The sequence below is a fragment of the Pinus tabuliformis genome, chromosome 3_2 (genome assembly GCF_031772625.1).
Source record: "Pinus tabuliformis cultivar Carrire ecotype Pingquan chromosome 3_2, CPIR1, whole genome shotgun sequence".
Taxonomy (NCBI): domain Eukaryota; kingdom Viridiplantae; phylum Streptophyta; class Pinopsida; order Pinales; family Pinaceae; genus Pinus; species Pinus tabuliformis.
Window position 1 is genome coordinate 817,114,458 of NC_142302.1, and position 20,734 is coordinate 817,135,191.

The window sequence follows — 20,734 nt, forward strand, 5'->3', positions numbered from 1 at the left end:
AAGTTTTTTTACAATAAGAAAAAAATTAAATACTAAAATATTATCTAATAAATAATTAAAGTATTTTTATTTATCTCTTTAATATATTTGTTCAGTAGTGAAAATAAAATTGAGATGTGAGTATAAGAAATGCAAGAATCAAATTTAAGACAATGAAGTTTTAAAATGCATATATTGATGATTTTGTATTTTAATTTTTTTAGATTTCTTAATGTGCCATATATATATATATATATATATTATTTAATTTTTTTTATCATTATATTTTATCAAATTTATATCAAAGTTTAGTTGAAGTAATTTAAATTTTTTCACATATTTAAAAAAACAAATAATTTTATCTCATCAAGTGTAACTCAATTGACCATCATTTTGAAGTATTATGTAAAAACATGAAATTCAAAGTTCAAATCCTTCTCAGTTAAGCCAACTAAAAAATAATATTTTTCATCTACTTATTATATTTTTAGAATATGATATGTATATTATAATTGTTTTGAAATCAAATAATCTTTAATTTATTACTTTTATGTAGTTTTTAATATAATTTTCAAATAAATATACATTAAATTAAATACTTAAAAATTAGTTAAAAATATTAAAAGTTTTTCAGAATGTTATTTAATTAAAGAAGATTAATAAAAAAAGAAAAACATAATATAAAAATAAATAAATTGATATGATTAAATTTCATTTCATTTGAATATCTATTTTCAAAAATTTAAAATATAGTTATTCCCTATCCACTCATGGAATCTCTGTCCAAACTTTGAGAATGCAATGACAGACAAGTTGTCTTTAATAATATCAGCAGAGGTCCAAGGGATAGAAGATGAATTGATGTCCAGGAAATCTTCCCACGAAAAGTTGTCCCGATTTGAATACCCCACAAATCAAAGAGCGAGCCCAACAAGTCGTTGTCTTTATATAAGATAAAGACAATGGTAAGTGAAATAGTAGCTTTGATATAGGTACAAGACAGTGGTAGGCTTAAGTTGACCAGTGAAATAGCAAAGTTGGTATAAGCACGAGACAATAGTACCTTGCACGCAGCTGGCCAGTGAAACTGTAGTACCTACAAGATGGCCAACTGAAATGATATTGTCTTAAATTGATATGGTTTTGTCTAGATTATTAATGGTCTTAAATAAGTTTCTCTTAATTTTCATTATCTTAAATGTCTATTGTATTATTTATTTTGTCTTACACAAATGTAAGTGTCATTCTCGCAGTAGTGAACTTGTATCTAACGTTCATTTCATTAAGTCAAATTTCCCCGGGCACATACTTTCATTTCATTCCACAGTCAAATTTAATTACATCAGTTGAACTTCCCCGTGCACAACGTATGTGGCATGTCGTTTCACATAGTTATTTCACTAGAACTTCACGAATAAATAGAGAAAAATATTTAAAGATACGTCGAATGCTCAGGACTCACTGAATTTGATCAATGAGAGGGACTGAACCTCCAACTCCTGGTTTACAAAAGTTTTTCGGTCTGCCTGCATTAAAAATTATAGCGGTCAGAGTATGCAGATTGTAAAATAATAAAGAGCTGTCCATTGGACTAACGGGGAAGTAAAGAGACGCTGATAGATCCATGCGATGTCCGAGTTGGAGCAGCAGCTTGCGTCTCAGCTTCGGGTATTGAAGTGAAATTCGGGAGTCTGTCTGCAGCGGTATCTATAAAAGCTGGTCGTGTGGGATGAACAATTATCTCTGAATAGTTGGTTAACATTGACACAACCTGTGACATTGCAGGCCGCTGCATCCACGAGCCCTGGATGCATAGAAGTGCGATAGTAATCACTCTTAGCGCCTGCTCTCGTGGGTACTGCCCCTCTAACAATGGATCAACGATATTCAAAACTTGATTCTGCTCGAATTGATTCCAAGCCTGCAATATCAGAAAAATAATGAGCACAATTTTTACAAACACATTTACAGATGTGTTTGATATACAATAGATAGGCTAGCGCTGTATTAGACAAATATTTTCACAAGCACATTTGCCACCGTGTTACATATGCGCAGAGAGGCTAGGCCTATATTACACTTTCTGCATGCTTCTTTTCAGGGATGGCATGATAAAAAATGTCTGTTAGACATGCTGCTATGGAATACCCCCTGTTAGTTCAAACATATTGTAGGAATCTCCATTTATAACTATACAAGGCAGGTCGTAGGAATCTCAAGGTTGTAATGCTATTCTATGATATAAAGCTATAGAGTCAAAGCTTTCATCTCAGATTCTATCTGTTTTATTAGTTCAAGCCATTGGAAGGACTTTTGAAATAGTAAATTTTTATTTCGAATGAACATTTTATATTATTTATAGTTGTTGTTGGGAGTGGTGGGAATGGGTGGATATTTTTAGATACTCTAGACATTTGAAAGTATATTTACATGTGATATTCAAGTTAAATAATTGACAATGAAGTAGAGTATTCGGAGTGAACAAAGGAGTTAAATTAGTTTTACAAAATTATGTCAACAAACTAGATGTAATAGAATGGTAATAGTTGTTTATTAGGGACTTAAAGTTAGTTTTGTAAAATCAAATAAATAAGTTAGGTGTATTATGGATTAACTAATAATGTATTAAGAAGTTAAGCAAGCTTTGCAAAGTCAAATGTAGTGGGGAAGTATTAATAACGTATCAAAGTGTTTAATCTAGATTTGAAAAATCAAGTGAACAAGCATAAAAGTAGTTGGAGATTTTGTGATTATCCTCCATGATCTCTCTAACAATATTACTTTTTCATCCCTTTATCTAATTCACATAAGTTCCATAGTTAAAAGTATATTGTCAATAAAGTTATGCCCCATCCCTCCTTCACCATCCCTAATCTAACTTGATTCATTCCCATAATTAAAACTCCTTCACCATCCCTAATCTAACTTGATTCATTCCCATAATTAAAAGTAGGTTGAGCACCCTCTAATTAGTGAAGTTCCCTCACATCAAGAAATGCTTTGGCTCTAAGGCTACTAGTAGGGCATGTTACCTTCTCCCACCTTGGGGTACCTATAACATATTTTTTCCTTGATTATCCCCATAGTAAATAGTGATCCCAATGATTATGACTAGCATTAGTCATTACACCAACTTACATATGCCTCATATATCATGCTCATCTCACTTATTTGAGAATGATGTTGACCCAATACACATGGGGTGCCTTAGCCATTGTTCCATATGAAGTGTTTAAGTTTATTTTATTTGGTATTTAAGTAAGGATCATGTGTCGAAATCATATAATGAATCACGATTCTTAGAAGTTATGTTATTTTCCTTGTTTCCCCTTTATGGGCATCATATGCATTCTAGTCAAGTGTTGCTACTATTGGGGAAAGGGGTGCTACCAAAGAACCTTGACAAGGATAATGTGCCCATATCCTTTATGTGCTTAACACATTCAATATGTTTCCCTTATGCTATCCTTTCTTTTGGGATGGCTATTACATGTACCCCAAAAGGGTTTTTACCTCATACCTATATGAGAAGAAGGAACTTGGATTCCCAATGTTCACGTTGTTATATAAAAGAAAGAGAAATAGCATGATATAAAATGAAAAATGAAAAATAAAAATGAAGCATATAAATAATGATAACTCAAAGCCAAAGAAGCTTGAGCCTTACTTCCTCATTATGAGGCCATCATCCCGAGTCCTAACGAAAGGGATGCATAAATAAAGAAAGGATTAAATTTATAATCCCAACCCCTACACAATGAAATGCATATAGACCAAAAGGAGTTTGCAAAGCAAAACAAAGAAAAAGGCAAGAAAGGAGTGGAAAGACAATGGCGAGGAAAAGGTAACCCAACATATGGATCACTCCCTCTACAAAGGCACCCATGGAGATGATCATTACATTGGCATTGCATGCCAAAGGCACCACTCCTATGAACTAAACCACAAACCATGCCATAAACATTTGCACTTACAATTTGATTGGTTTATTGGTAGATATTCTAATTCATGGGTACTATCACACCTAATAAGGTTCTATGATGATCCTCACATACCTAAACTTGAAAAGTTGCATGATGTCATGAGCTAGCGTGAAGATTAAAGAATATACCTAATGTGGTCTACTTGATGTCTTTTATATTAAACGTGACTTACTTTTTATGTTACAATGGCTCTTTTATATATTTCGGTTGGTCTCACTTAACTATTGTAGCCCCTCCATGCTTATGATGGCACAAACAATATCCTTTGGGCAACATTGATGATTTTCTTCCACACTTCCTTGAGGATATTGCACATGCTTTGGAGGGTGTTGGGGCCTTGAGATAACGTGATGACTTGTTGAGACACCCCACATTTAATTATGAATGTTGAGCATTCTCATGATGATGTAGGGGTTGATGATAATTACATTCCTTTTTGGAGAGTTCATCATACCACTTTCCTTGATGATGTTATGCACTCACTTTAGGATGCTTCATTTATGATGGAACATTACACTTTTACGATAAAATGTCACTATACTTGAGGTGACCTCGCATGATGGATGATGATTGGGTTCTTTCTTATGATGAGACATAACTTTTGGGTGAGATGTTACACATTTTAGTGAAGAGACATGGCATTTGAAGCATTATCATAGTATTTTGGAGAAGGTGTCACCCTCATTGGCTCACTTTCTCCACGTGTGTGATTTTTATGGAACATTTATTGAGGATGACTTCATGATTATGTGTTATTTCTTCATTACAAATTATGGAACATTTATTGAGGATGACTTCATGATTATGTGTTATTTCTTCATTACAAAGGAATTTTTAAGGGTCATTCTAGATGTATCCACCTTGTATTATGAATTTTTATATGGTTCTAGGAATTTTAGTAGATATTAGCTCTTGTAGAGGAATAACTCTTGGTTTCCTCATATAAATATCGGAAACACTCTCCTCATTTGGATCACTTCTACTTATGGAGTTATACTATTATTTGTCAACTTTTCTTATTGTGAAAAACATTATGAAAGGATGACTAGAGTGACTTCTTGTGGAGATGAATTTAGTAGATTATCTTTCATTTTCTATGGATTTCATGACAAGGGTTTCATGGATGATATTGGTTTAACCAATGAGTGGCCTCTCCAATATTGTTGGATTTTTTATGGATCACTTCTACTTATGGAGTTATACTATTATTTGTCAACTTTTCTTATTGTGAAAAACATTATGAAAGGATGACTAGAGTGACTTCTTGTGGAGATGAATTTAGTAGATTATCTTTCATTTTCTATGGATTTCATGACAAGGGTTTCATGGATGATATTGGTTTAACCAATGAGTGGCCTCTCCAATATTGTTGGATTTTTTATGGATGATTTAAGAGTAATTTTATATGTCTAGTGGAGATGGCACATTCACTTGGTTTCTTTTGAGCAAATCACTTCTTTAAAACCCCACGAAGCTTTCCGGTGGAAAAACTGCCATTGGATTTCTTGGATTTTGTAAGTTACTAGGTATATATTCTTAAAACCCCACGAAGCTTTCGTGTGGAAAAACTGCCATTGGATTTCTTGGATTTTGTAAGTTACTAGGTATATATTCTAAGGTTAGTTATTGAAATCTATATATATCACCCTCTATCCTCTTACTCTCTCCCATGGGAATCCTTAATTTACCCAATAAGCCCCAACAATAAGCCCCAAAAATATATAGGCACTAGTCTCTCTCACATAGTCAATTATAAAATAATTTACTCTTTATTTTATGGTTAGAGTAGGGTTTATAACAAATAAATATCTATTTTCAGCCATAAAATAACATGTCTAAGGTTTATGAGCATTTGTATGTTTAGAAATAGACGTATTCATCATATATTGCATTGTTGGTTTATTTTACAACCTTCTTAGGGATGTACATATTTCTTTTTAGGGTTGTTACATGCCCTTTTAATTTAATATTTGTATGTTGATTAAAGTCTAATTTTCATTTGTATTTAACTTGTTCAGGGGTAGTTTATCTACTGATGTAATAATTTTTATTGTTGCTAAATATATCACATTTTCTTCAAGTTTTACTACCTTCGTAGATTTTTCTATATTTGTAGTGTTGAGGGTAACCTCTTTAACCTATAATGACTTAATAAACATCATAAATTGTACTAGAAATATATACATACAAATCTAAAAATTTCCCTAATTAAGCCATCTTGTTGTCTTGTTGAATTTTGTATTTTTATTATGGTGTTATGAGTAGTTGATATAGGAGGCCTTACCTTTGATTACTTATTGTGTATAGATACCTAAAAGTTGTTGGGGAAGACTTCATTGTGTTAATCTCCCCTTCACTAAATAAAGGGAAGTGGTTGCCTAAGTAACAATGGTAACACTTCCATGTTACACTTGTCTTAGTGCCTTGTGAAAAACTTTACACTAAGGTGCTACATTTAATGATAACAAGGAAAATTTAGAGATCTTAAATTTACAGGTAGGAGTCAGGACACAACATGAAGGATAATAAAAATCACACAATAATGCTATCATATGAATGTTCAAATAAAAAAATGATTATGGGGTGTTACTCGTTCCCTTTAATTTCCCAACAAGTGATAGTCACAAGAGAATTACAAGGTTGAGGCACTCGCTATTTTATTTTCATCCAATCAAATGAGACTAAAATCAATTCAATGAAGGAGGCACCTTCATTCTTCATATGCATATGGGTATGGAAAAATATCACTCATTTTACCATCACACAGCCTAATGGCTTCACTACTACCATTGGGGCACAATTTCTCTTAACGAATGTGGCTCTTCGTGATGGGACTTATGTGTGTAGGAAGGAGTGTGTGCATGTTCCTTGGCTCTTTTCACATATTCATTTCTTCATTTTATTTTTTATGTCCTTCACACCCCTTGGAAAACATGCATGACTATCCAAGTGCAAGTGCCATGAATTACATTCATGTTATGTGGAACTAGTACTTGCACACTCTGTGGAAGTAGATAGAGGCATAAGTAAGAAGAAAGAGGACATTGAATCTCTATTGACTCAAATAGTTATGAAGTTGGCACAAAACCAGTCCATGAACATGGAAATTGATCCTAAATTGGAGTTTATGAAAATCAAAGCGGAAAATCATCAAACGGAAACCTAGAAATTGAAGGAAAAATCTTGGGCCACTTTGAATTTCCATTACAAGAATTTCAATGACCTTTATATTGGGATTTATACCATTAAAAGATAACCACCACTTAAAATATGATATGCCCCACCCACAACCCACCTATAGAAAAAAACAAAAGGAAATGGAGAAAATGAGTATGAAGCTTTTCAGAAAAGATATTCATAATGTAGTGGTGTCATTATAACACATCACTGATATGCCTCACCCGGAACTCACTTAGATCCAATTGAAAGAAGATAAGAATAATGAGGATGAAGATTGTTAGAAAGCATCTTCATAATTTAGTGGTACCATTATGGAACTAGAAAATTATTTGGAGCTATTATTTATATTCCATTGTAAAAATAAATCATATTTTTCATGTGCTTAAAGCATGATATAAGAAATATCAACCATAGGTGCATATGACACATACAAGAATTTTGTTACAAGAGAAAAAATACACCAGAAATGTCCACATTATTTATGGTCCTTTAAGAAATAGTCTTGAATCCTTCCCCTATTTATTTTTAACCTCTTATCATAGACCTTAAGGAGTATGCATGATAAGTAATCATAAGTAAGAAGGAAACATTATCATGGGATTTATTTATTCCACCTAGAGAGGCTTTAGGCAAATTATCTCCCTCAATGAATCAATCTTAGTATCCAAATCTTCTACTCTTTTTATTGAGTAAGGATTGGATTCCCCAATTGACTCTTGTGATTGTTGAGTTATCTCATTAAAAAAAATTCGGTATTCAATAAATTCCAAGTTTCAGTTTTTAATTTAGATTCTCTTTTTGTTTCTTGGAGGATGGGTGTGAGCATGGAGACAAGTAACTTATATATGTCCCATATGTTAACATATCATAGATCATAATGTCATGTGACACATCAAATATCAGATTGTTATGTTCTCACTATGCAATACCTGGGTGTATTTATCTTTTTCCAATTTGAGAATCATCTCATTTACAAGACCCTTACTAACATCTATCTTAGTACATAAACACACATATTTACACAATCCCACTATAACTCTCTCAAGATTTGAATTTATGTAAATTCCCAAAGAATTCCTAGTTTCCTACAAAAATGATAAATCCCATAATGGTAACTGATTAGTCCCATCAATAGGTACATTTTTAAGATTAATATTTCATCCTATAGCCTTAAAACTATCCTTCTCTTGCATTAATTCACATTTTTCATTATATAATTCTTAGTAAGAGGAGTAAAACGTGTTTGTCATAGTATGTGGCCTAATGTGGTTTAATTGCAGAAAAATGAAGCAATTTTTAGGCTATTACTATACAGGGGCTTAATGGAGACAACTAGGAGAGAATCTAAGGGGTTTGTCCACCTAATTAACTCCCTAAACTCGACTTGGGATCACCATATCCTCTCTCACCAGTTCGATCTCATTGGCAGCCGAGTCCAATTGAAGATCAAGAAGGACAAGATCTACCATTTTCGAGATCAAGGAGGGAGCAATTCCTACTTTCAAGGGAACTGATTTAGTTGTCCTTTTGTATAAATAAACTAAAATAAGAGCTCATTAGGATTCAAATTTTTTGATCAGCTAGGTGTAGTTATTGAGCTCCAAACTTGACATTGTTATTTTCAACTTTTATGTGATGTATTAGACCTACACTTTTTTTATAATGAGAAGTTAAATTTTAAGTTGCATCTGAGTTAGTTTAAGAGGGTTGAGACCTTAGGTTTGGGCCCAACCCAGAGGCTTTGGTCCCTCTTCTTGTACTTATGTTTCTTCTTTATTCCAAGTAGTTCATAGTTTCTTGCATTTCAGTAGAAATTAACCCATAAAATCATGTGGTTGAAGCCTCTACATCACCTCTCATGTGGGAGAATGAGTGGAAGGATTCTCAACCATAAACCAAAAATATTGTGTTTATGATTTCTTGGAAATAGATTAGTGTTAGTTGTCCTATTTTACATTTTTTTATATAGCTTAGAAGTCAATTGAGTGATTGGATTAGCGGTATTGCATGAATTATATGTTATTGAAATTTAACTCATCTTTTCCATCATAAGTTATTTCATTTTGTTAATGATAAATATATGCATGCATGTGATTGATTGTAGGGATGGTTGATCTGCAGGGAAGGGAACCTTCACCACTTCCACCTTAAGCCCTTCGTCTTCTCCTTCCACTTCCAAACTCTGTCCCAAAACCCCGTTTTATAAGTCATTCTACCTAGGTCACCAAGAGCACTCATCCTAGTGCAAGACAGGCCTCCGAGAGGTCCTGAGCTTGGCTAGGGGCTCAAACCAACCTATCATTTTCTTCAACTACTATCCACCTCTCCATACCCTCAAGGCAGTGTTTTCACCTTCAAAAGCCACTCGGATGCCCTCCCGTAGCATTACAGGCCTCCTGTAGCAATTGCCTGTAGCAAACTTGTAGTAGTATTTTCCTTCATCAGTTTCGATCTCCACTACAACTTTGCCTTAACATAGATGCAAAATGACCCTGAGCTGTGATAATATTATCAAGGAAATCTGCTAGGCCACTCCAAACCTTCATTTTCTTCACTGCAAAAACATAGTAGAGTTAGCTTCTTTATCATGCAAGTAGGTTATTGATTTATGAGCAAGTGTGAACTAGGTAGATGGTACATTCAATTATGATTGGTAGTTTGATGAATTATGTAAGGTAAATTAATTTCCTTTCTACAAGTAGACGAGGTAGTTTGATGAATTATGCAATATAAGTTAGTTTCCTTTCTGCAAGTAGATGAGGTAATTTGATGAATTATGCAATATAACCTAGCTTTATTTCTACAAGTAGGTTAGCCTTTGTCCTTTCATGAATTGATTAGTTAACTTTTTACAAGTTGTGTCAATGACATTTCTATTTTCATAGCTAGAAGCAATTTCCAATTGTCCTTTTATCAAGCTTCCATCCTAATTCAATACGAGGAAAGGTCTCTGAGCACTTTTTGATCTAATGTTATAACTGAGGGTGGCATGAGTGGAATCCTATATGTTGTGCATATAGCACTATCGCCTCAAAGTTTGTACGAACCCTAGGTTGATAATTTGAGTTGAGGAGCCCTTGGGAGTTTTAACATTCTTGGTGTAATACCAGGGCTCACCAGTAACCACAAATTTTGAAAGTGAACACAATTGAGGGAACCAAGTAATTAAAAATTCCCACACTTCCCTAAAACTAGGTACCATCCCCAAACACTTTATGATAATCAACATAACCATAAACTAAACAATAAAGAAAACCTCCATAGAAAAGAGAGATCTTATAATTCCTTGCCCAATTTGATTGAATCTATTAATATAACGCTGTGGTCGGTGGCCAATACCTATTGAATTATTAATAACTATATATATTTTTAAACACTAAATGTAGATGGGTAATCTCCAACATTGTAGTCTCCACCATCATCACCTCATTAATATACTCTACTATATAAACACTAGAAATAGAAAAAGGTTTTAAGCACATGGAGTGGTGTAATCATTTTTTGTTGTATCCTTATTAGATCAGGGCTAAGAAGTTGAAGGCATCCAAAAACCAATCATTTCTCAATGCAATTGCATGATCATAATAAGGGTTAAATCTTTACCTATGTTGTAAACAATCAATTATTTTAATTTTCAAGTTTTTTCCCTTAAAATTTAAATATTATCAAGCCACAAAAATATGTTATGATAACTCATTTCTATACTACAACTATTAGAAATTCTATAAATCAAAAATTGCATTAAGAAATTGTTTAACAAACTTTTTTTAAATGTATGTCATGATTCCTTTCCTAAATGTTCTTCTCATCTCCAATGCTAAATAATAATCTGACCAATAAAATAACACAAATTAATGTTTTCTAACTATTAAAAATGTTGTAAATCAAATATTACATAAATCACTAAAGATTTCTTCCCAATTTTGTATTTCTATTTTTTTAATGTGAAATAACAATTTAATCAATACAATATAAATAAATATTTCATTAAACACTTAAACCAACATTAACCACCATATGTAGGAATGTATTTCTTAAAAAAGATTAACACCGACATTTTCCACATAAAAAGCTAAAAATTTCATGATGGTTAATATTTACGAACACCGGGCATGCAAATTTGTTGACTTGAATACCAAAATGAAATACCAAGGCATTTCACAAACACACTGTCATACAAGGGTGAAATACCACAAGAAAATGATGCCAACATATAGTGCACATTGGGTTGTGCTAGCACTCCAAGAAACTCTCCTAGGTTGTAACTCGGAGATGCCTGGTAACATATAAATCTTCAATATCATTCTCTGAACTATTGGAATGGATTGGGGTTTGGATCAAGTCAGATGATTGTTTCAACTCTCATTTCACTCAAGACATGCATGAACACCCTCAACTTGACAAGGCTTTTGACCACTAATGCTCAATAGTTTATAGATTCAATGAATAGATGGAGAATCCTGACTGCACTAGCAGATACATACATAAACACATATGAATGGCTAGCTACAGAAGTAAATGAAGCTTGAAAATATAATATATCAACGCAGAGATAAGATGACAGTTATCTAGCATTAGGTACAAAAGAAAACATGAATAACCTATTCAAGTGCAAGCTTAGAACAGATGAGAAGATGGAAATTGAACATGTAACAGAAAAAGAAGCTTGTATTACTGCAATGAAGATGAGATGCTGGGAGGAAAAGAGTATCCACAGTCTCCAAAAGTTGAACCCTCGATCCTTCTAACTTTCAACCATTTATAGGCTTTTTACAATGCTCTCAAACCTTCTGAGGCTCGAGATGTCTTAATCTATCCCCTTTGTCTTCTTAACTACTTGTTGCCATAACTAGACAAACATAAGCTCAAAGGTCTCTTTTTCTAACAACACAGTAACCAAAGTCTAGTAATTTTGTTGCACCGTTAGGTGGTTCGCTCATGCCAGCGACGTTCCATGACCATTTCTGTTGGTTCTGCTGCATCGTGCTGCTGTTTTTTCCCCTTTTGACCATATATTGTGTTATTTCAGTTCAACCGCATGACTATCAAAAAACACTAACAGAGCCAACAAATTTCCTCCCCATGTGACTGGTGGGAAGTGGGATACGGGGCCGTTGGACCGATATGATCAATGGACAGGATCATATCACAGAGATAGAGGAATTGAAAGTGAAAGGTGGTATTTCGGGCGAGATCACAAGAGGTAAGTGGAAATTTGGATTGCACCCGATTCCACTCATCAAGTGACACGTAGCAGTTAGGAGGAGAGAGGAAACCACTTTTTGGGTGGTTAATCGTCATGCACATTTCTTACCTGAAATCATTGTGAATTGTCGAATATGATGGAAGAAGATCAATGGTTGAGGATCATCGTGCAATTTGATTTGATCGGCTAAGCGACAACTGTCAGATTGAGTTCAAATCAACGGTCAAGATCTGATCGTTAATCGCAGAGGTGAAGGTTTGGTGGACAATGTGATGGAATTGCGATACGTCGATCAATGATTTAAGCGATGCATGATAGCTATTGGATCGGTGAATAAAATGGATGACGGAGATCGATCTGACCAGAGGTCAGATAATGGAGAGCGCAACGAAAAAGGGATGAACCGAGTGTTGTCCCGCCGATATTCATGAGGGTGGATGTATAATTTTTAAAGTCCAGCTTATGGCCAAAGCGGAGCAAGAGGAGACGTGGACCATCGGAGCTAAAATAGGGGACATTTTCGTAAAAATAGCAGCACTGCACCTCAGGGCTAACACTGGCTCCTTCTGGGGATGAAAGCCTCCTTGTGAAGTTTCAAGAACTGCAGATTACTGCCTTTCCAACAACAACCAAAACAAACTTATCTCCTCGTGTTCCATTGGGCATGGATTTTATTTGCATAAAAAACAAACACTGAAAAAACCTATTACAATATTAAGGCCTTAAAGCCTCATATGAAGTAAAGTTTCAAAAACCGCCCATTGACTAGGCCATCAAAAACACCTTCCCCCTCCAAATTGTGCAAAATGAACGTATTATTCATCTGAGCTTGAGCAATGAAAAACGGCCCCATCCATAAGGCATCAAATTTACCATGGTTGCCCTTCTTTTCCTTCAATGCATCCCATTTGAGAACCCAATCACCAACCTGAAAACTGTCCATTTTTTCCTTTCTATCAAATATTTATTTGATCTTATTCTGATGAATTCTTGACTTCTCAACCAGTTGTTCTCTGATCTGCTGTAATTCAACCAAGTTACTCATTCTCCTCGCCACGTCATTCTCTTCATCCTGTTCTTCTTGCAAGAATTTTCCCACATGGAGAATCAACTGGATAGGAAAAACAACATCAACGCCATAAACTAGCTTAAATGGAGAATTTCCTATGGACTTCTTATTGGTAACTCTGTCAGCCCATAGTGCAAACTTCAACTTGGAATCCCAATTCTTTTTGTTGTCCTCCAACAGTTTTTTGATTATCCTTACAAGACTCTTGTTAGATGATTCTGCCAGGCCATTGCCTTGAGGATAATATGAGGTAGAATGCACCAATTGAATGCCCATGGATTCACACATGTCCACCAATTATTCTGCCCTGAAAGCTGCTGCATTATCAGTGACTAGTTTGGTTGGGCAACCAAATCTAGTGAAAATATTCTCATTCAAGAACTTTATGATAACCTGATGATTAGCATTTTTAGTGGGTATAACCTCAATCCATTTGGTGAAATAATTAGTGGCTACCAAGATCCATTTATGATGGCCATTGGAATGTGGATTGATCTCACCTATGAAGTCCAAGCCCCATTGCTGGAAGTAACCATTGGCGTGTACTGGCTTCAAGGGTAGAGATTTTAGATGTTGTCTTCCTGCAAACCTCTGACATTTGTCACAAGACTTCACAAAAGAAAACACATCAAAAAACAGAGTAGGCCAATAATACCCAGCTCTCAGAATCTTGTGGTCTATGGTTTTCCAATAATGATGCCCTCCATAGATGCTAGAATGGAATTGGTGCGTTACTTCCACCAATTATCCTTTGTCTAGACATCTCAAGAGGATCCCTGATGGGTCTTTCCAATAAAGCAGGCTTTTATTAATGCAATATTTGGCTGATCTGAGCTTAATGGCCCGGGCTTGACTTGAGCTAAGCCCTGGAGGGACTTCTATCTTCTGCAAAAAATGAACTACACTGGAATACCATTCATAAGCGGCTAGATTTTCAGCCAAAGACTGATTCTACTCTTACGCTCACCACTTGAATTTGAACTCATGCAATTGATGTCTAACAAACTGTAATTTTCCTTAGCTACAAGCTTAGCCTAGCCTTGGCCTTTAACAAGCTTGGTGGGCTTCACCTCTATGCTGAACTCTATGAATTTCGCAATCCATTTAGCTCTCTTTCCATCAATAGATGGCTGAGTTAGGACATATTTTACTGAGGCTGAAGGTACATACGCAACCACTTTGGAATGCAGAATATAAATTCTGAATGCCTTTAAATATTTTAGGAGAGCATAAGCTTGTTTTTCAATAAGTTCATAACTTAGTTCAGCATCCCTCAGAGTTTTACTTAAAAAGGCCACAGGGTGCTCTACACCCTCATCATTTTTTTGCAATAAAACTGCTGCAAGTGTATCATAAGAGGCAAAAGAGAAGATATAAAACTCCCTGGTATAATCTAGGCTGATTAGAGTGGGAGCTTCCATGATAGCTTGTTTGATGGCTTCAAAAGAGCTTCTTGCACCATCTGTCCATTTTATTTCTGATCCTTTCTTCAGCATGGAAGTGATGTGCTTCACTAGCTCTAAAAAGTTTGGAATCAACCTCCTGACAAAGTTAATCTTATTAGATATCATTTTTGGGATTCAACTGCGTTAAGTAAGTCATTCAAACGTATGACCATTTCCATGAGAGGTAGTCGTAACTGACTAATTTCTCATGATTTTTGAATAGTTCACTTAGCACTCATTGCATCGGGTGATGCTCACAGGGGTGAAGAAGTGGGATTGAAACTAGTGAAATGTGGAGAACGAATCACATAGCATCAATCATCACTCCCGGGAAAGATTGAATGTCCCTTTTTGACCTTGGGATGGACAATGTCTAAATTGCTTGAACTCTTGCTGGATCGATCTTCACACCTTCAGTAGAAACAATATGTCCCAGAAGTTTGCCTTCTTCTAGAGAAAACTGTGACTTCTTTGGGTTCACTGAAATTCCAAATCGTCTGCACTTTAGAAACACCTTCTTCAAATGCTACAAATGGTCCTTGTGACTGTTGGAAAAGACTGTTATGTCATCGAGGTAAATAAGGACAAACTTGTCCTTCTCTCCCACAAAGGCTATGTCCATGGCCCTCTGAAAAGTAGCCCCAGCATTCATCAGTCCAAAAGGCATCTTGGAGTACATGAAAGTGCCCCAAGGAGTAGTGAAGGCAGTCTTTTCCTGATCTTCTGGATGTACAACAATATGATTGTAACCTGAAAATCCATCTAATAAAGACATAACTCTAGCCCTTGAAACTTTTTACAGCAAGTGTTCCATCTTAGGCAGGGGGTAGTTGTCTTTTTTAGAGCATTTGTTCAGATTCCTAAAGTCAACACAAACCCTGATTTCTCCATTCTTATTTCTTACTACCACAAGGTTAGCTATCCACTTTGAATACCTTAGGGGAACTATGATCTTAGCATCCAACAACTTCTTGATTTCCTTTTCAATCAAAGGCAATAAGAGAGGGTTGATAGGTCTTAATTTCTGCTTAAAAGGGATGGTGTTCTTCTCCAGTGGAATCTTATGTTGGATGATGTTGGTGTCATAGGTCTTAAGATCACTGTACTCCCAAGCAAAAATATCAGCAAATTGTTTGATCAGGGTGCAATACTCGGAACTTTGGGCAGAAGACAAGTGAGTGGACATATTTATGTACTTTGGATGGGCTGGACTCCCTACATTATGTCTATGAACTGCAGACTCATTTTCTTTTTTGGCAGGCTTATAAGGTACATCATTATGATCAAATAACTTCTCTAGGGGCACCAATCCTTTAGGTATATGGTTACTAGGCAGCTGAACAATGCTATCCTGACCAATCTCGTCCTTTAGGTTGGACTGGTTGCATTCTTCAATGGTTTCATTTTCTTGGTCAATGTGCATTTCAGAAAATTCATCAATGACTTGTAAAAACCTATTAATTTCATCATCATATTCAAAAACTTTCCAGTATTTGACATTGTCAGGCAGAGATGGTCTATATTTCACCTGAACTTCACAAGTCAATTTAGGAGGAAAAGGAGGAATAAACGTGCTAGCAGACACAGTAAGGGAATCAACAAGCTGGTTCTTCATTCTAGGGATGTAAGAAATGTTGAAACTATTAAAAGAACCCGTGAGCTTCCATACCTCATCTCTATATGCTTTCAGCCTTAGACGCTTTGCTTGGAAGGTTTTGTTCACCTGCTGAATGATAAGGTCTGCATCTCCAAACACCTTCAGACCTTTGATGCCCATTTCTTTAGCAGCATTTAAGCCCATTATCAAGGCTTCATACTCTGCTATGTTATTTGTGACCTGAAAAGTTATCTTGAAAGATAAATGAATGTATTCTTGTGTGGGGGACACAAGGACTACACCTACCCCTGTAGCTTCCTTAGAGAAAGCTCCATCAAATAACATGTCCCAAATCTGTGGGCCTTCTTCCTCTGTGATCTGGAAAACCGGTTTCCTAAGCTGCATGGAGGCCAACTAGGATTCTTCAATCTGAAGAATAGAGGCTCCAAAATAAGTGTCAACAGCATATATGGGATGATTAGTGGGATTCCTTTCATCATTGATGATATAAACCAACTAAACTTCTCTGTATAATCTCCTACTCTCACCTCCAAAAACTGGGACAGTAGCATAGGACAGATCATTTTGCAATGTTCCACCTAATCTCTTGATCCAACCTCTAGAAAGCAACATGCCAAACTTGGGGGGTACATCTGCTACCACAATATCCATCATCATGCTCTTCATGGGCAGCTGAGACAAGGTGATGGCTAGGTCTTTGATTAATCCCAAACATTTCACTTTTCTAGAGTCAAAAGAAAACAGGTCATGATAAGGCTTGGTAATGTCAAGACCCAACTCATCCATGATAGCCTTGGGCATTAGATTATGGCTGGCTCCTATGTCCAGAAGGCAGTTGTGAAGGATTTTGTCATGGATAGTCAAAGAGACATAGAATGATGGGGAGTTGTCATCACAATTTTCAATCATTGGGCTGAGAACAACAACTGGTTTATCGTCTTGCAGATTTACATAGTCAATGGAGGCTTGGATGGCTTTAGGCTCAAGGGCCTCGAGGATAGATCTCTTGAAGGACTCATTCTTCACTAGTTCAATCAGAGGTATAGGTATGCTTAGCTTCTGAATTTCTGATTCAAAACTGAAAGGAGAAGGAGACTTGTCAAGGCCTCTTACCTCGTGAGCTGGAGCTTTGAGGATGATGGGATCAACTATCGGTCATTTCTGCTTATTAGCTTGTTGTATTGCAGGGACAGTAGCTCTCTGAACAGGATTTTCCTTGGCATTATTCATCTTCAACCTCAGATTATATCTGTGTTGATCATCAGTTTGCAGAACAGCTCCACCATCCCACTCTTGGCTGATCTGGTCATTGAATAATGACTTTTCATAGGCAGCTAAGGTAAAAAAGGAAGCACTGCCTTTGTCTTCCAGACAATGGATCTCATCATCTTCTTCAAACTACTCTTCTTCCATGACTACATTCTAGAAAGAGGTCTTCACCCTTTGGTCTTCATTGGCATCTTTGCTTCTTTGTAGAATCTGCAACTGCTCATTAGCTCTTATATATGGATTTGGAACTCTAGGAGAAAAGGTATTAGGAAATCTTCCTTTCCCAGGGTGCTTTTCAACCTTTAATTTGGAGATTTCAGAGGCTAATGACTCTATCATCTTGGTCATTTTATTTATCTTGGGATCTGAGGATGATGAAGATTCGCCCCTCTGTCTCCTTCTATCAACATTCCCCTTGAGCTTCTCTGCAGCCATGATGTTTGATTCTACTTCCAAGGCTGCATCCTGCATATCAGCCAAGGTAGCACATTGTCTCTCCCTCAACAGTAGACAGAAGTCAGAATCAAAGGCACTGGCATAGGTGAGTTTAGCAGAGGTAGTGGTGGGTTTTACTTCAGCTAGTATCTTGTTGTACATGCAGTTAAACCTCTTATTAAAATCAGACAACAACTCACCATTTTCCCTCTTTAAGTTCCCAAACTCGGTGTGGTAGTAGAGTAGATCCTTCTTATCCCCCCAATGCTTTAGGAATGCATCATCTAAAGCCTCAATATCTGCTATAGACCTTGGGGTCAGTTCTCTGAACCATTTTCTAGCCTCTCCATATAGAATTTGGACAAAGACTCTCATCCATACATCATCTTCACTAATGTCCAAGCTATCAGCATAGTTATAGAATGATTCAAGATGTTCCTCAGCTGTAACACCTTCAGTCCCAGTGAACTTATGCATATACTTTTGATATTCTCTAGTAAGCATGGCATTCAAAGGAGTGAGCAGTACTAGAGTTCCATACCTAGCAGCTATGATTCTTTCCATTTTGGTAGGTGCTGCCATAGCTGTGGAGGCTATAAGGGTACTGGAAGTCTGAATGACAAAGGGTTGAGGAGTGACTGATATGACTAAAGGAGTATTATGGACAGGAGGAGAGGATTCCTTTGGGCTTACAATGAAAGGAGAACCTAAAGAATAAGGAGCTCTATGAATCTCTAAGATTTTTTCTTCACTGCTAGTATTATATGTTATACTCTCAACATGTATTTGTTCTATTATAGGATTTTCTTGAAGAGATATAGAATATTGTTTAGAGCTACCTAAACCTGATGCTCCTTTCTGCAACGCCTTTCTTTCTTTGATGATTTTTTCAGGGTCAGGTACTGGGTCAGCTCGTGGCTCCTGAGGATTTCTCCGAGTATGCCTCACAAACTGAGCCAGAACTATGGAGTGGAGTCGCCAAGAGGTTCGTCCTCTAGTAGAGTTGCCAGATAGATGACTACAACCCAAATAGTGTCTAGACTTTGTCTATCATCAAAGTTGGATTTGTGTCATCCCCCAGGGAAGCTGAGCTTTAGTCTCCTCTCCCCGGCAACGACGCCAATTATGTTAGCACTCCAGGAAGCTCTCCTAGGTTGTAGCTCAGAGATCCCTGGTAACATATAAATCTTCAATATTGTTCTCTGAACTATTGGAATGGATTGGGGTTTGGATCAAGTCAAATGATTGTTTCAACTCTGTTTTCACTCAAGACATGCATGAACACCCTCAGCTTGACAAGGCTTTCGACCACTAATGCTCAATAGTTTATAGATTCAATGAATAGATGGAGAATCCTGACTGTACTAGCAGATACATACATAAACACATATGAATGGCTAGCTACAGAAAGTAAATGAAGCTTGAAAATCTAATTTATCAATGTAGAGATAAGATGACAGTTATCTGGCATTAGATACAGAAGAAAACATGAATAACCTGTTCAAGTGCAAGCTTAGAACAGATGAGAAGATGGAAATTGAACATGTAACACAAAAATAAGCTTGTATTACTGGAATGAATATGAGACGCTGGGAGGAAAAGAGTATCCACAATCTCCAAAAGTTGAACCTTTGATCCTTCGAACTTTCAACCATTTATAGGCATTTTAAAATGCTCTCAAACCTTCTAAGGCTCGAGATGACTTAATCTATCCCCTCTGTCTTCTTAACTACTTGATGCCATAACTAGACAAACATGAGCTCAAAGGTCTCTTTTTCTAACAACACAGTAACCAAATTCTGGTAATTTTGCCATGCTGTCAGGTGGCTCGCTCGTGCCAGTGACGTTCCATGACCATTTATGTTGGTTCAGCTGCATCGTGCTGTTGTTTTTCCCCTTTCGGCCATATATTCCGTTATTTCAGTTCAACTGTCTGACTGTCAAAAAACACTAATAGAGCCAACAAATTTCCTCCCCGGGTGACTAGTGGGAAGTGGGATATGGGGCCGTTGGATTGATATGATCAATGGACAGGATCATATCACAGAGATAGAGGAATTGATATTGCATCAGTGGATTTGAAAGCGAAAGGTGGTATTTCGGGCGAGATCACAAGAGGTAAGTGGTAATTTGGATTGGCACCCGATTCCACTCATCAAGTGACACGTAGCAGCGAGGAGGAGAGAGGAAACCACTTTTCGGGCGGTTAATCCTCGTGCACGTTGCTCACCCGAAATTGTTGTGAACCGTCGGATATGATGGAGGAAGATCGACAGTTGAGGATCATCGTGCAAGTTGATTTGATCGGCTAAGCGACAACCGTCAGATCGAGTTCAGATCAACGATCAAGATCTGATCGTTAATCGCAGAGGTGAAGGGTTGGCGGATAGTGCGATGGAATTGCGATACGCCGATGGGCGATTAAGCGATGCGCGATAGCCGTTGGATCGGCGAATGAAATGGACAGCGGAGATCGATCTGATCGGAGGTCGGAGAATGGAGAGCGCAGCGGAAAAGAGATGAACCGAGAGTGGACCCGCCGATATTTAT

At 36.5% G+C, this 20,734-nt stretch overlaps 1 protein-coding gene across 3 annotated transcripts in view; it reads right to left on the reverse strand.

Annotated features, from left to right (window-relative positions):
• Nucleotides 1–1,256: 1,256 nt before the first annotated feature.
• LOC149183147 (cysteine-rich receptor-like protein kinase 2) overlaps nucleotides 1,257–20,734 on the reverse strand; it is a 48,716-nt gene continuing 29,238 nt past the window's right edge. For all 3 annotated transcript variants that reach the window (XM_089417056.1, XM_089417057.1, XM_089417058.1), the window contains exon 7: nucleotides 1,257–1,900. In XM_089417056.1, the coding sequence (XP_089273182.1) occupies nucleotides 1,571–1,900 (330 nt within the window). In that variant the 3' untranslated portion in view covers nucleotides 1,257–1,570. The remainder of the gene's footprint in view (nucleotides 1,901–20,734) is intronic.